The 17,831-nt window shown below is 41.6% G+C and overlaps 1 protein-coding gene across 3 annotated transcripts in view; it reads right to left on the bottom strand.

The window, feature by feature from the left end:
- Positions 1–15,097: 15,097 nt before the first annotated feature.
- LOC124551291 (putative methyltransferase C9orf114) overlaps positions 15,098–17,831 on the bottom strand; it is a 42,874-nt gene continuing 40,140 nt past the window's right edge. For all 3 annotated transcript variants that reach the window (XM_047126296.1, XM_047126294.1, XM_047126295.1), the window contains exon 5: positions 15,098–15,488. In XM_047126296.1, coding sequence (XP_046982252.1) covers positions 15,471–15,488 — 18 coding nt within the window. In that variant the 3' untranslated portion in view covers positions 15,098–15,470. The remainder of the gene's footprint in view (positions 15,489–17,831) is intronic.

Here is a 17,831-nt window from a genome sequence, read left to right as displayed (position 1 = left end):
CTGTAGTGCTTCCGTTAAGGGTACAAACATGTGAAAATCGCTTGGAGCCAGGTCTGGACTGCATGGTGGATGTTCCAGCACCTCGAATCTCAACTCCTTTATTGCGTCGGCTGTCCGTTTGGCAGAATGTGGGCAAGCGTTATCTTGCTGCAGGATGACGCCTCTTCACAGTTTTCCACGACGTTTGGATCTGATTGCAGGTTTTAGTTTCGTACGCAACACATCACATCCACCATGCAATACAGACCTGGCTCTAAAGCCTCGTTTACGCTGGGGCGACGTCTTGCAACATTGTGGCATGCTACGGAAATGTGGCGTACGTCGTCTGGTCATTTATTTCTAAATGTTATGAAATGCTTACCTATTACATAACACTTTTACAAAATTAATAAGCGAACATATTAATAGTATTAACAGTAAGACTGTATTAAAAACTTTCAGTTATCGGCTCCATAAATTTAAATTATATGTAAAGTTTTACCCCAGTGCATAGGAAATAAACATCCCAGGTTAGGATGCCTAAACTAAAACTAGAGGGGGGGATGCTCTGATGCAGAGGGGGGAGGGGGGAATCCCCCCCCACCCTGCAAATCGCACACTGCTCTCAACACGATCGAGCACGGCCTGTGGCGGAGTGGTTACATCGCTGTAATGGACTGGCCTGCACAGAGTTCTGACCTGAATCCTACAGCACTCCTTTGGAATGTTTTGGAACGCTGACTTCTTTGCCAGGCATCACCAACCAACATCGATACCTCTCCTCAGTGCAGCACTCCGTAAAGAATGGGCTATTACCCAAGAAACCTTCCAGCACTTGATTGAACGTATGCTTGCGAGAGTGGAAGCTGTCATCAAGAGCCAATACCATATTGATTTCCAACATTACCGATTGAGGTCGCCGCGAACTTCCCACATTTTCATCCAGGTGTCCGAGTACTTTCTATCACACAGTGTACCAACTACCCCAACGAGCATCGCTGAAACAACCGGTTTTTTGGTTATATCGTTTTTTTCCACATCAGTTTAACCTGACTATTAAAACCGATATAAATAACCGGTTTCTGAAATAACCGATTTTTTGTTCCTTTTATTTCCCATAACACACATATAAATCGAACAGAGATTTTTTTTTTAGTCTCTTGACCCTCTCAATTTCAGGATACATAGAACAAAACATTAAGTTAAATAAGCAAGTAAAAGATAACTTCGCTGCTCCTCTCAAAAAATGGTAATTGATTAAACACCACAAAAAATCACCAGAACTACTCCCACTGAGTTTAATTTTTTGAAATACTGTTCAAGAATCGTGTTGTAATCGGGAATCGTACCACTATTTGAACATAACGAATGGTCAGTGCTAAAGGGTGAAACTGAGACTGAACAACAACTGTATTTTTCGCATTCATTTGGCCGTTTTCAAGGGCTGTAAGCAGATAAAGGAATACCACGTAGAAGACACAGGCAGAGATCAAATACTTTCTGTTTTTATTGAAGCTATGAATGAAGTGTTCATTAATCCCTCCTCTTTTTATTATTTCGTAGAATAGTCTTTGAATTCCTATGGGACCAAACTGCCGAGGTCATCGATCCCTAGACTTACACACTACTTAAACTTATGCTACGAACAATACCCACCCATACCCGAGGGAAGATTCGAACCTTCGGGGGGGGGGGGGGGAGGGGGGGAGGGGGAGAGGGGGGATGGGGGGAGGGGCAGTGCAATCAGCAATCAGCGGCGTGGCGCCTCTTAACCGCGCGGCAAGCTTTGATATACTACAGCGTACTACGGACTATGTCTACGTTCATATATCCCTCATTTTACAAAAGGATCCAAATTATAGTGACATCTTTTATAAAAAGGATCGTATTCTGTGCTTGACAAAGACGCTTAGTCTCGCTAATCGCACGATTAAATAAACATCGTAGAAGGCTGTGAGATTAAAGACTTGTCTGCCATTTATACGAAGTAAAAAAGAGGAAGGAAATCATGGTAACAGTTGTTGTTGTTGTGGTCTTCTGTCCTGAGACTGGTTTGATGCAGCTCTCCATGCTACTCTATCCTGTGCAAGCTGCTTCATCTCCCAGTACCTACTGCAACCTACATCCTTCTGAATCTGCTTAGTGTATTCATCTCTTGGTCTCCCTCTACGATTTTTACCCTCCACGCTGCCCTCCAATACTAAATTGGTGATCCCTTGATGCCTCAGAACATGTCCTACCAACCGATCCCTTCTTCTGGTCAAGTTGAGCCACAAACTTCTCCCCAATCCTATTCAATACTTCCTCATTAGTTACGTGATCTACCCATATAATCTTCAGCATTCTTCTGTAGCACCACATTTCGAAAGCTTCTATTCTCTTCTTGTCCAAACTATTTATCGGCCATGTTTCACATCCATACATGGCTACACTCCATACAAATACTTTCAGAAATGACTTCCTGACACTTAAATCTATACTCGATGTTAACAAATTTCTCTTCTTCAGAAACGCTTTCCTTGCCATTGCCAGTCTACATTTTATATCCTCTCTACTTCGACCATCATCAGTTATTTTGCTCCCCAAATAGCAAAACTCCTTTACTACTTTAAGTGTCTCATTTCCTAATCTAATTCCCTCAGCATCACCCGACTTAATTCGACTACATTCCATTATCCTTGTTTTGCTGTTGTTGATGTTCATCTTATATCCTCCTTTCAAGACACTGTCCATTCCATTCAACTGCTCTTCCAAGTCCTTTGCTGTCTCTGACAGAATTACAATGTCATCGGCGAACCTCAAAGTTTTTATTTCTTCTCCATGAATTTTAATACCTACTCCGAATTTTTCTTTTGTTTCCTTTACCGCTTGCTCAATATACAGATTGAACAACATCGGGGAGAGGCTACAACCCTGTCTTACTCCCTTCCCAACCACTGCTTCCCTTTCATGTCCCTCGACTCTTATAACTGCCATCTGGTTTCTGTACAAATTGTAAATAGCCTTTCGCTCCCTGTATTTTACCCCTGCCACCTTTAGAATTTGAAAGAGACTATTCCAGTCAACATTGTCAAAAGCTTTCTCTAAGTCTACAAATGCTAGAAACGTAGGTTTGCCTTTCCTTAATCTTTCTTCTAAGATAAGTCGTAAGGTCAGTATTGCCTCACGTGTTCCAGTGTTTCTACGGAATCCAAACTGATCTTCCCCGAGGTTGGCTTCTACCAGTTTTTCCATTCGTTTGTAAAGAATTCGTGTTAGTATTTTGCAGCCGTGACTTATTAAACTGATAGTTCGGTAATTTTCACATCTGTCAACACCTGCTTTCTTTGGGATTGGAATTATTATATTCTTCTTGAAGTCTGAGGGTATTTCGCCTGTTTCATACATCTTGCTCACCAGATGGTAGAGTTTTGTCAGGACTGGCTCTCCCAAGGCCGTCAGTAGTTCCAATGGAATGTTGTCTACTCCGGGGGCCTTGTTTCGACTCAGGTCTTTCAGTGCTCTGTCAAACTCTTCACGCAGTATTGTATCTCCCATTTCGTCTTCATCTACATTCTCTTCCATTTCCAGAATATTGTCCTCAAGTAGGTCGCCCTTGTATAGACCCTCTGTATACTCCTTCCACCTTTCTGCTTTCCCTTCTTTGCTTAGAACTGGGTTTCCATCTGAGCTCTTGATATTCATACAATTCGTTCTCTTATCTCCAAAGGTGTCTTTAATTTTCCTGTAGGCAGTATCTATCTTACCCCTAGTGAGATAGGCCTCTACATTCTTACATTTGTCCTCTAGCCATCCCTGCTTAGCCATTTTGCACTTCCTGTCGATCTCATTTTGGAGACGCTTGTATTCCTTTTTGCCTGCTTCATTTACTGCATTTTTATATTTTCTCCTTTCATCAATTAAATTCAATATTTCTTCTGTTACCCAAGGATTTCTACTAGCCCTCATCTTTTTACCTACTTGATCGTCTGCTGCCTTCACTACTTCATCCCTCAGAGCTACCCATTCTTCTTCTACTGTATTTATTTCCCCCATTCCTGTCAATTGTTCCATTATGCTCTCCCTGAAACTCTGTACAACCTCTGGTTCTTTCAGTTTATCCAGGTCCCATCTCCTTAAATTCCCACCTTTTTGCAGTTTCTTCAGTTTTAATCTACAGGTCATAACCAATAGATTGTGGTCAGAGTCCACATCTGCCCCTGGAAATGTCTTACAATTTAAAACCTGGTTCCTAAATCTCTGTCTTACCATTATATAATCTATCTGATACCTTTTACTATCTCCAGGGTTCTTCCATGTATACAACCTTCTTTCACGATTCTTAAACCAAGTGTTAGCTATGATTATGTTGTGCTCTGTGCAAAATTCTACCAGGCGGCTTCCTCTTTCATTTCTTAGCCCCAATCCATATTCACCTACTATGTTTCCTTCTCTCCCTTTTCCTACACTCGAATTCCAGTCATCCATGACTATTAAATTTTCGTCTCCCTTCACAATCTGAATAATTTCTTTTATTTCATCATACATTTCTTCAATTTCTTCGTCATCTGCAGAGCTAGTTGGCATATAAACTTGTACTACTGTAGTAGGTGTGGGCTTCGTATCTATCTTGGCCACAATAATGCGTTCACTATGCTGTTTGTAGTAGCTTACCCGCATTCCTATTTTCCTATTCATTATTAAACCTACTCCTGCATTACCCCTATTTGATTTTGTGTTTATAACCCTGTAGTCACCTGACCAGAAGTCTTGTTCCTCCTGCCACCGAACTTCACTAATTCCCACTATATCTAACTTCAACCTATCCATTTCCCTTTTTAAATTTTCTAACCATGGTAACAGTAATAAATTAAAAAGTTAATAAAAACTTCATTCTTAGTATTCAATAAAAACACAAAGTATCTGATCTGCTCTGCCTGTGTCTTCTACGTAGTGTTCCTTTATCTGCTTACAGCGGTTGAAAAACGGACAAATTAACACAAAAAATAGAGTTCTTCAGTCCCTTTAGCACTGTCTACTCGTAACGTTCAAATAGTGGCGTGATTCCCGTTTACAACAAGGTGTTTATTTAATCGTGCGATTAGTTAGACTAAGCGTCATTGTCAAGCACAGAATACGATCTTAAAAGGTGTCACTGTAGTGTGAATCCTTTCGTAAAATGACGGAATATGACTGTATTTAACTAGTAATTAAGAGTGATTTGATAATCACATGAAATACAGATGATAAAAATGTTTTTCGACACTGACACCTAGTCGAAATTAGTTAACTGCACGATTAAATAAATGTCGCATTACAACCTACTAGGGACCGTGTTTACGTTTAATAAGCATCTGGAGGCTGTGGATCCCCACAAATACCAAACTTTAATCTTTCAGAGCAGATGAAGCATTACACTCTTTTCTCACTTCGTAAAAATATTCCCAGACCAGGGTTGGAGGCATTCTGCAATACTACGGATGTCCGGCTACGAAAGCGAGAAACTACCGTACAGATCAGATGGGGGCACATCTTGCACAGTGCACGTACACACACGTACCTAAGCCACGACATTATTGTTTCATCAATTCTGCTCCAATATGTGTTTGCTGCTCGTTTCTGTCGGCGTTATTATAAGAGTAGCACTGATCACTTATCCCGTTTCCTATAATAACGCAATATTTCAAAACATTGTACGAGTAAAAATTACTCCTTTTTTGAAGAAGGTTTATTTACAAACGAAAAATTTTTGCATTACTGCTACAGGTAATTGATATGTCGGTTTTTTTATCGGTGATAGGTAAAAAATAAAAAAAACCTTGTTACAACCGAGACTAAACAAATGCCGAAAATACTAGTTATTCAGAACTAAAATACCAGTATCGGTTTTAACCGGTTGGTTTTTCCCATCCCTACTGTCGCTCCTCACGGAAAAGGTTTAAGTGAAATCACTCAAACCCAGAGATTGAGGAAGACATTCATGCAACTGACATAACAGACATAGTTGGGTCAGTCGGTCATCGTACCGCTCAAACGTAATCGCAAACTAGCCCCCTTCAGTTGTTTCATTCGACTGAAAAAAACAACTGAACGAAGAAATAATCGACTGGCCAGTCAGTTATTGGAACCAGTCGATTGTCCCATCACTACTCTCCCACCGGCGGTCGTGATGTACGTCCTGCATCGCACAGTCCCCTCTGGCCAGGGAATGAGAAAAACTGAACAGTGTTTATAACTAAACTCTGAGAGTGACGTAATTCTGATTGACACGATTAATTTTAGAGTTAAAAGCAAAATGTATTACAAAAAAATGGTTCAAATGGCTCTGAGCACTATGGGACTTAACATCTATGGTCATCAGTCCCCTAGAACTTCAGAACTACTTAAACCCAACTAACCTAAGGACATCACACAACACCCAGTCATCACGAGGCAAAATGTATTACACTGTAAACATTTAACCTCTGTTTCATTGACGTGACGTGAGTCAGTGTAGTCGCTAGCAAAGTCGTCGTACAACTGGGGCGAGTGCTATATCGTATCTCGAGACCTGCCTTTTGGTGGCGCTCGGTCTGCGATCACACAGTGGAGACACACGGGTCCGACATGTACTAAATGGACCGCGGCCGATTTAAGCTACCACCTAGCAAGTGTGGTGTCTGGCGGTGACACCACAGCTTGAAGTACAGGGTGTCCACAATGAGACTCCAACATTTGAACTCATACAATCTGAGAGGAAACACAATTTATTGACGAACAAATACAAGGAAATCATACAGCAGCTCATAAAGTTTTCATACACAGATGGACGGTTTAGTACACTTGAACATGGGCGCCACGGGTAGTGCAAAGAATATCAAGTCTATAATCGATTTCGTGCCATGTGTTGCGGAGCATCTGTTCTGCGACAGAGTTAATGACAATTCTTACGCGCTGTTTCAAGTCTTGCAGGTCCTTTACTGGTGTAGCGTATACCCGGTCTTTCACATAACCCCACAAGAAAAAATCGAGGGGGATTATGTCGGGCGAACGTGGCGGCCAAGGAATTGGACCTCCACGGCCAATCCACCGTTGCAGGAATGCGTCATTTAAAAATTTTCGGACATCAAGGCTCCAATGGGGTGGTGCACCGTCCTGTTGAAACATCACATTTGGCTGCAGGCCTGTTATCTGTGACACGGCAAATTGTGCAACATGTCTAGGTAGATGGCTCCATCCACAGTCGGCTCCTGAAAGAAAAACGGCCCAACAATGCGATTTATCATCAAACCACACCACACATTAACTTCCGGACTGTCGCGCGTGTGTTCCCTAGGTGCATGTGGATTTTCGGACCTCCAGATGCGCACATTGTGACGATTGACAGCCCCTGACATGTGAAAGGTTGTCTCGTCAGTAAACATCACGCGTGATAAAAATGTCTCGTCCGCGGCAATGCGATCTAACATGACACATGCAAGTTCTTCTCGCTTTGATCGATCATCAGGCTTGATTTCTTGCGCAACCTGCACTTTATATGCGTACAAACGTAATCGCTGATGAAGCACTTTGTGCACTGTTGAACGTTTCATACAAAGTTCTAGTGCTGCCTGTCGCACTGACTTCTGTGGACTTTGTTCGAATGTCCACCGTACTTGTTCCACATGATGTTCGCTGATCCCATGCTTACCACCATCATGCTCTTTCGCAGTAGGCAAAAACTGATCACACCACTTCTTTATAGTCTTGAACGACGTTTCTTTGCACTCGGGTCGCCGATTTTGTCTCTGCATATCACCAGAGCACTTGTGCACGCTCCTTCATATCCTCCATTTTGCTAAAACAATTGATTGCAGCTCCACTACGGCCACTTGCCGTATCAAATTTGCACACCACAAACTTGTCGAGTTGCTCTGTCTGCCCCTTCAGGATTCACAGGTCCACCATCTGAAATGAGAAAGATATAGGATATTAATATGTTGGAGTCTCATTGTGGGCACCCTATGTAGTGTACACAAGATATAAAACGGCAGTGCGGTAGCGGAGCTGTCCTCTGTACTCAGTTGATTCAAGTGAAAACGTTTTGCTACATGATTACGACCACACGATTGTAATTAACAGACTTTGAATGCTAAACAATGGTTGCAGTTAGACTCATGAGACATTCCATTATGGAAAACGTTAGGGAATTCAATATTCCGAGATCCACACTGTCAAAGGCGCACGGAGAATAACAGATTTCAGGCATTACCTCTCATCACGCACATCACAGTGGCCAACGGCCTTCACCTAATGACCGAGAGCAGCAGCGTTAGCGCAGAGTTGTCAGTGCTAACAGACAAGCAACACTGCGTGAAATAACTTCAGAAATTAATGTGGGAAGTACGACGTACATATCCTTTAGAACAGTACGACGAAATCTGGCGTTCTACATCTACATCTACATCTACATGATTACTCTGCAATTCACATTTAAGTGCTTGGCAGAGGGTTCATCGAACCACAATCATACTATCTCTCTACCATTCCACTCCCGAACAGCGCGCGGGAAAAACGAACACCTAAACCTTTCTGTTCGAGCTCCGATTTCTCTTATTTTATTTTGATGATCATTCCTACCTATGTAGGTTGGGCTCAACAAAATATTTTCGCATTCGGAAGAGAAAGTTGGTGACTGAAATTCGTAAGTAGATCTCGCCGCGACGTAAAACGTCTTTGCTTTAATGACTTCCATCCCAACTCGCGTATCATATCTGCCACACTCTCTCCCCTATTACGTGATAATACAAAACGAGCTGCCCTTTTTTGCACCCTTTCGATGTCCTTCGTCAATCCCACCTGGTAAGGATCCCACACCGCGCAGCAATATTCTAACAGAGGACGAACGAGTGTAGTGTAAGCTGTCTCTTTAGTGGACTTGTTGCATCTTCTAAGTGTCCTGCCAATGAAACGCAACCTTCGGCTCGCCCTCCCCACAATATTATCTATGTATGGTTATGGCAGCAGGCGACCGACGCAAGTGCCTTTGCTATTAGCTTGGCACTGCCTGCAGTGCCTCTGCTGGGTTCATGACCATTTCGGTTAGACTCTAGACAACCGAAAAACGTGGCCTGGTCACATGAGTCCCGATTTCATTCGGTAAGAACTGACGGCAGCGGTCGCATGTGGCGCAACCCCATGAAGCCATCAATCCAAGTTGTCAACAAGGCCCTGTGCAAGCTGGTGTTGGCTCCATAGTGGTGTGGTACTGATTATGTTTGTGTACTTGAAGACCATCAGCCAGTCATTGACTTCATGTCATTTACAGGTGACAATTCGCTATGTCATCGCATCACAACTGTTTGAAGAACATACTGGAGAGTTTGAGCAAATGATCTGGCCACCGAGATCACCCGACATGAATCCCGTCGAACATTTGTGGGACATAATCGAGAGGTTGGTTCGTAAACAAAATCCTACATCAGGAACACTTTCGCAGTTATAGATGGATATAGAGGAAGCTTGGCTCGTTATTTCTCCAGGGGACTTCCAAAGACTTGTGGAGTCCATACCAGGTCGAGTTGCTGCGCTGTGTCAGGCTCGAGGAGGCGCAACACGGTGTTAGGAGGTATTCCACGACCTTTGTCACCTCAGTGTAAGCCAAACTTTTCGTTGTCACAGCTAAGAAGGATTTTGGTGTGGCGAATGCCTGGAGAATGTCATCTGCCATCGTTTGTAGTGCCAGCAATGAAGGAGGAGTGTCACAGTATGAGGGTATTTTTAATGGTTATGGTGTGATCCCCTGCTTGCGCTTGAGAAAATACTAAATGCGGAAGGATATGAACACATTTTGCAGTACTGATACTATGGACAATGGAGACGTACTTCGGAGACGATGGCTGTTTGTATCAGTGTGACAGACTGTTAGGCAGTGGTTTACAGACAATAACGTTCCTGATGTGGACTGGACTGCACAGAAACCTGAGCAGAAGCCAAAGGGACACCTTTTGCATAAGTTAAAACTTCGAATTCAGACCCCCCCGCGCTCACCATCAATAGTTTCTCTCGTTTCGGGTCTTGAGCAGAAATGGACTGCCATTCCTCCATAGTGATTCAGAAAACTCACAGGACGTGTCACCAGTGAAATTCAGGCTGTTGTAAAGGCGAAGGGAGAAGGCAGGTAAATCAGGGAGTATCAAAAAGAACCATCCGATTTTTTAAAAAATCATTACTGTTATGTTATTTGAGATATGTGCGTGAACAAGGTGCTATTGGAAAGAGCAAACTCTCTAGTTTTATATGGTTTTCGTTACACTCTGTACGTCGAGAGAAAAGCTCTGACAGCTGGCAGCATAGTTGCCAGTATTCGACACGGACGGGCAGCGAGCCAGCAGGGGGAGAGGGGGGTGTCAGACTTCCCCGTCTCATCCTTCGGCCCGCAGCAACACTCGGCTCCTTCAGAACCTGACAATGCCGCGTCATTCACTGCAGCATACCTGTAGGGGCAGCATCCTGCTGACCGACGTGTTCCTTGATGGAATATGTTTTCACATGCACTACCAGTGTTCAAATGGCTCTGAGCGTTATGGGAATTAACATCTGAGGTCATCAGTCCCCTAGAACTTACAACTAGTTAAACCTAACTAACCTAAGGACATCACACATATTCATGCCCGAGGCAGGATTCGAACCTGCGACCGTAGTGGTCGCGCGGTTCCAGACTGAAGCGCGTAGAACCGCTCGGTCACACCGGCCGGCTCTATCAGTGTTTGTCACCTTACACAAACACACACATAAATATTTTCTTTAATGATGTTGCAGCCATTTGACTACAACAATTTTTATTTTATTGTTATGCGGTTCAGATTTCGCTGTATTTCATACCAGTCTGATATCTTTTGACATGAAATAAATTACTGTACTTGAAAATGACCTATGGCCGAACTCTGGACCGTATAACAATAAAATAAAAATTATTACCGTCGAATGGTGGTAACATCATTAAAAAAATTACCATTCCTATGGTTCCAACCAGAATAAAAATTACACACAATCGGATTTTCAACATTAACAAGGTAAAGCAAATTGCACAAATGCTACGTGTGAAATATCGGATAAGGACGTTACCTCTATTTTTCGTGCGGGAGAACGAAAACCCCAAGATCGTCGTCATCTGGCTGGGCATCTCTCCTCATGACCACAAAGTCTTAGGTGTCCTCATCGTCTGATAAAGAAATTACTATATTACGAACGGTTTCTTCTCTTACACCTTCTTCTATGTCTGACCTTGTAATCTCTTTCCACACGTGGTTCACGACGTTCTTTCAATTTTCTGGCGTTATCCGTGTGATAGCCTCATTTACCAGTCTCTCTGTGTCTCGCAACGTAAAGGTTTTGTTTCGCTTGTAAAGGTTTTGTGTCGCTCCGCAACATCTGCTTTTATTTGAGCCCAGATGAGTTCAATTGTGTTGTAATGGGAGTGGTACGGTGGAAGACGTATAACTTTGTGGCCACGGTTCTCTGCTAATGTGTCAATCACATAATGTGTCTTCTGTGGCTTGTATCGCTTCAGAAATTCCATAAGTTCCGCTTTCCGCATATTCTGTTTAAAGCCTATTTTATTATCTTTCAACCAGCTATGTCGTCTCTCCATGCAGCAGCCGTTGGTGCCTTATGAAGTCGTAGAGGCTGAGGGGACTCTCCAAAATTTAATGTGTTTTGTGCAGTTTCACCTAAAAGGTGTATGGTCCATTTTTCTTTGCCAAGAACACTGTTATAGGAAGCACATATCTCGATATGCTTGAGAACTTTCTTTTCCCACAGTTGGAGACTGATACGAACGACTTCACTTACCAGCAGGATGGAGCATCGTCACACTGGCATCTGGAAGTGTGGGAATTTTTAAATCAAAGGATTACTGAACGATGGATCCGTCGCACTGGACCAAATGATTCAGCTTTACAATACTGGCCTCCGAGGTCGCCGGACGTGTGCGTGATTATTTCTCGCGGGGGTTTATAAAAGACTCTGTCTATGTGCCGCCACTACCCACAACAATGAATGAACTGAGACATCACACAGCAGCAGCATTGGAAGCTTTAAAGACGTGCTCGCTGCAGTGTGGGAACGATTTGAATACCATAATGACATCTGCAGTACATCTCAAGGTATGAAAAAATCTTTTTGAGTTTCCCGTTCATCAAAAAACAAAATTCATCGTATATGTTTATTAGTTTCAGAAATATAGACATGTCATATCGGATGATTCTTTTTGATACATCCTGTATTTATGTCCACCAGTAGTAATACTTTTGATCAGATAGTGTATAGTGTAATCGACAGAAATGTAGAAGCAAAGGTAAGTGATGCAAGAGTATTCAGAGGACATGATGAAACATCACACTATTACTTGCCGGTTTCAGAGATGATGAAGTGTACTTGCCGGCAAGTTCTGGTCGAAAACGTGGAAAAATTGATTTTTCCAAAAAATAATTTGCATACCTGAAGTAAGCAGATTATGCCTGGAAAAGGAATTTTTCGATATCGAAAGTATTTTAGATGCTACAGCGTGTTCAATGGAATTGTGGGCCCGATCGAAACATAGGCAGCTGTAGGCACTCAATGAATTAGTTCAATAAAAGATTCTCCCAGTATACTTATTTCTGTCCATTGAAGATCTGCAAAAATATGCACCGGTACCAATACGCAAAATGGTAAAGACAGTCTGAATGGGTGCATTTGGAAACTGGTACTGAAACATTTTGATTGTGGAGTAACAACTGTTGAAATAGCAGCATATATACAGTGAAGCGCCAAAGGAACCGGCTTAGGCATGCCTATTCAAAGACAGAGATATGTAAACAGGCAGAATACGGCGCTGCAGTCGGCAGCACCTACATACGACAAATGTCTGCCGCAGTTGTTAAATCGGTTACTGCTACTACAATGGCAGATAATCAAGATTTAAGTGAGTTTGAGGGTGGCGTTACAGTCGGCGCACGAGCGATGGGACACAGCACCTCCAAGATAGCGATAAAGTGGAGATTTTTCCCATATCGATGATGTTTCGTTGAATGGTTTGCACGCTGACAGTTATTGATGGTCCAACATTGAAATCTGTAGCAATTCGCGTAAGGGTTGCAGTTTGTCACGTTGAACGATTCTCTTTCGTCGTCGTTGGTCCCATTCTTGCAGGTTCTTTTTCCGACCGTAGTGATGTCGGAGATTTGATGGTCTTCCGGATTTCTGATATTTACAGTAAACTCGTGAAATAGGATCACCATTTTAGTATTTGAAGGATGTGCGGGGGATAAAAATTATAGAGGGAGACCAAAAGATGAATACAGTAAGCAGATTTGGAAAGATGTAGGTTGCAGTAGCTATTCAGAGATGAAGAGGTTCGCACAGGACAGAGTAGCATGGAGAGTTGCATCAAACCAGTCTTCAGACTGAAGACCAGACCAGCAAACATAAAAAAACATTTGAACCCAATTAATGTTATAAGTTATTCAACCCAACATTAAGACTCTTCTGCTCTTCAATAGTGAACCTTATATTATAAGACTGAGGTGCGTTTTGTTAGCAATGAGCCAGTACCTTACAGTCGACTTTTAATTTGTAAATAATCTTCACAGGTTTGCTGCCGGATCACATTGTACAAATTCCTCAATATTTCCTCGAAGCAACTGTTCGACATCTTCAGGTGGTTCTACCTCGTTTGTGGCTAGGTACGACTGACGGTATCCGCACACCGACGCCCCGTTTTTAGAACGTGTGCGAAGAATGCACAGCTGCGGAAATCGTGCACGCGCAGAGATTTGCAATATTCAAACTCCCTCTGCCGAAAATCGCAGATCGGCTTTCCCACGCGTGCGCTGTACGCTGTGTTTTTCAAGTGCGACCAGACATTACTCACCAACGGCAGTACTAGGCCAGTGTTATAATGGGCCTGTTACCGAAGAATCTTGAGCTTCACATCCTGATTTAATAGCAGCCAATGCAGGATTCCAGGCTGTGCTCAGTTGAAATCCCGTATCCTTGTTGATGAGATTATCGGCTGTACGGATATGTATTGCTTCCTTAATGACGCAGTCCCAGAAAGATGATGCTGGGATAAAACTTCTGTCTTTTCATAAATCATATGATGTCCTGTATTCAGGCAGTGTTACGCAGTTGCCGACTTTTCCGGTTGATAAAAGGCGAGTGTGACGCTGATGTTCATGGCAGCATTCTTGTACTGTGCGGCATGTCTGGCCTATATACGCTGGCCCACACTGACAAGGAATCTTGTACACACCACATTTCCTCAGTCCAAGGTCACCCTTAACCGAACCCAACAGGTTTCTCAGTTTTGCAGATGGTTGAAAACCACACTTTATTACATATCTTCCGGTTCTTGATGACATGGCACCAAACTACAGCAAAAAGGCCAAAGTGGAAGGTGTCTTTGTATCTTCATTCTGCTCCATAGGTTGAACTCGCCTGGGCCTGAATGCAAGTACACTCGGCTCATTCTCTGATGAATTTCTCCCTTCTGCTTGCAGAAACTGAATTACACTTTGTAATTCACGCTTGGCAGAAGCAACAATGACGCCAGCCATGTTTACGTGGCTGTAGTGCAATGCAGACTGATGCCTTGGGGAGGTCGGCAATGGCGGGATGTGTGAGTTGTGAAGTAGCCAACAGCTCATGTCCACTTCCTGCCACTCGTGTAGCCTCTATACTATGCGATCGGAGGTTGGGAAGAATAGAAGAACATAATTGGCAGTTCAGTAAATTTATAAAGCAGAATTTGCTTTTGGGACATTGCCAACTTCGCCTAGCAGAAGCTGTGAAGTGTATTTATGTCTACGAAAGTAGAGATCATACTTAATGATTGCTAAAAGGTGTGCAATGAAATTTCCATAAGTCTCATTTACCTCAATGGTACAAACAGCAACAATAATGTCACCTGGTAGCTAAAATTGGCAGCAACCAAAAAGCCGTCAACACCAGCCACAGTCAGATGATTTCTATTAGATTAGTTATTCCCATTAATCATCTTGCAGTGTGTGTCCTTAAAGTGTGCATATAGGAAGTGCCACGTGTTTCGCCATCCTTTATGAAGAAATAACACAGGAGCACAAAAAAAACCAACAACATTAGTCAAAGAAGGAAGAAATGATTAAGAGAAAAATTGCAATTAAGTTTCATAGATATTTATTTCATATAAAAATAACACATCAAATTTGTCATTGTTGGAACCATCACAAGAAAAACTGTTTCTCAAGTTTTCAGTCACTGTATCCATAATATCTATGCGAGACGTTCATGGGGAGACATAAATTAAACTGTGTAATTTTTAATCCTTTTCTTGGTAAAATCTGTCAATTACAGCATCAGTTCATCAATCTCACAACAAAACTCTCCATCATCCAGTAAATAAACACAATAAAGTGATAACCTCCACTTAACATCAGAGGTATTACAATTTGTACAGCACTTTACACTTTATGACTGACCAGGATTCTGCCTTTCCCAATCCCATCATCTGCTTCCTCTTCTAACGCCGGAAGTCACTGCTCGATCTGCATCTGTGTTAATCAAAAACATATGTTACCGTTTGCACTTTCAAATATGACAAACATGCAACAGAAACAATTACTAATATTTTAAATCAGATTTGTTAGTCACTACAACAAGCAAGAACAGAAGATATCAAATCTCTGATATGTTACTTCGTAAATACAATGAACTGTGATAAATATATATACATACAAGAAGAGGTCCCCCAGTCGTGGGATCAACTGTTGCAAACCATACGTACAGTGATGTAGGTTAAGATCCCAGGCCTACAGCGTACAACCATTCACCCTGATCGGCCCTCGTTTGTGAGTAATTGATTAAAAAAAAATTAGAATTTTTCTTGGTGTTCTATAGCATTAAAAAAAATTTGTTGTGTACAGACTTGTTGCGTGGTGTAATGGACAGAGTAATGCCTTCATATATAGTTGGTTGTGGGTTCAAACCTCGTCCGTCAGGTGATTTAAATTTATTTTTAAATCTTTATCAAAATGATTTTAATCATTTGTTTTGTTCAATTAAGTAATTTGAATGTAATTTTATATTTATATTCCTTTGTCATGTCATGTCACTCTGATGATCATATCGACTTATTCATTTGCCCTCTTTTTCTTCCTGTAACTCTTTTTCCACTTGAGATATTTGTTTGAGTGATTTTAGTTAATTTTGATTTAATTTCTTCTGTCATTTAAATCTTCATCTGTGTTACTTTGTCTATAATGCAACAGGAATTTAGCCTATGTTTGAAGTGTTTATATGACGATTACCTTAAAAATTACACATCTAGTAACAAAAAATACACTTTTTCACCATTATATGGTCAATATAAATAGATTGTTCCATCTTTTGTTCATTTAATTGACAGAACAGCATTTTCAATTTTATAACAGATAAATATAATTAAATTCACATTCACAAAAATTCCAAGTGGAAAAAGAATGATAGGAAGAAAAATGAGGGCAAATGAAGAAGTTGATACAATCATCAAAATAATGTGACAATGTAATAGAAATTTAAAATTAGATTTAAATTACTTAACTGAAACTCTTCGTTCAGGAAAAGAGAGAGCCACAAGATTACCTGGCACAGTCAAGACTTAAAGGGTTGACTACTTCCTGTACAATAGTGAGATGAATAAAGCCAAGAGGGACTAAGGATAATAAATGGACAGAAAACCGTCTTCTTGTCCTAAAGAATTTAAGACGTTTGACCCAAAAAATAAATTCAAAAATTTATTAAGAGACAGGAAAGGTGTATAAGGGTATGGAAGTTGAAGGAGGAGGAAAGCAGGCTACAGTACCTACAAGTGGCAAAACAAAAGCACCCCCAACGGATGAACCAAAAATGGTAGAAGAGGAATGGGCTAGATTCAAGGGAACATTAGTGAGTGTGGCAGAAGCAATATGTGGGAGGACAAGCAACAAAAAGAGATGGAAAGAAACACCCTGGTGGAATGATAAAACAAAGGATATAGTAAAGAAGAAGAATAGAGCCTTTTGGGTATGGTTCCAGAAGATAACAGTAGAGACAAGAGAAGAGTATCAGCCAAGCAAGAAAGAAGCAAAAAGAATGGTGGTGGAGGAAAGAAGAAAGTGGATGGAACAGTAGACCAGAATGATGGAGGAGGATAGTGAAGATTCAAAAAAGGTGTTATATGGGAAGTAAGAGAAAGAACGGTGCAACAGATTATGCTCGAATGGTGAATAAATGTGGACAAGATGTACAAAATAAGGAGGAACTCAAGAATATGTGGAAGGAGTATTTTGAAGAACTCCTGAACCCAAATGGAGACCTGGATGAGGAGGAACAATTCGAGAGAAAAAAAAAAAGAGGAGGAACAGTAAATAGAAAAAGACCTTACATGGGGAGAAGTGGAAGAGGCATTGGGCAAGATGAAGGAAGGGAAGTCACCAGGTCTGGATGAGCTAAGTGTAGAGGTGGTGAGAACAGCAGGAGAGGTGGGGATACAATGGCTATATCGAGTAATGAAAATTGTGTGGAGACAGATGATCCAAGAAGACTGGAAGAAGGGAATAACTGTCCCGATCTTTAAGAAGGGAAATAGAAAAGAGTGCAAGAACTATCGGGGAATAACATTGATGAGTCACTGTACAAAAATTTTTGAGAAAATTTTGGAAGCACGAATTCAGGAAAAATTAGAAGGAAGAATGAGAGAAGAGCAACATGGCATCAAAACAAGAAGGTCCATGGTGAATCTAATTTTTGCTGTAAGACAACTGCAGGAACAACACTATGAATATGGAATAGATCTACTAAAGACCTTCCTGGACACTGAAAAAGCATATGATAGTGTACGTCAAAGCAAAGCGTGGAAAGCCCTGGAGAACAGAAGA

The sequence above is a fragment of the Schistocerca americana genome, chromosome 9 (assembly GCF_021461395.2).
Source record: "Schistocerca americana isolate TAMUIC-IGC-003095 chromosome 9, iqSchAmer2.1, whole genome shotgun sequence".
Taxonomy (NCBI): Eukaryota; Metazoa; Arthropoda; class Insecta; order Orthoptera; family Acrididae; genus Schistocerca; species Schistocerca americana.
Note: the sequence above shows the minus strand (reverse complement) of the source record. Positions and strands in the feature narration are given on the sequence as shown.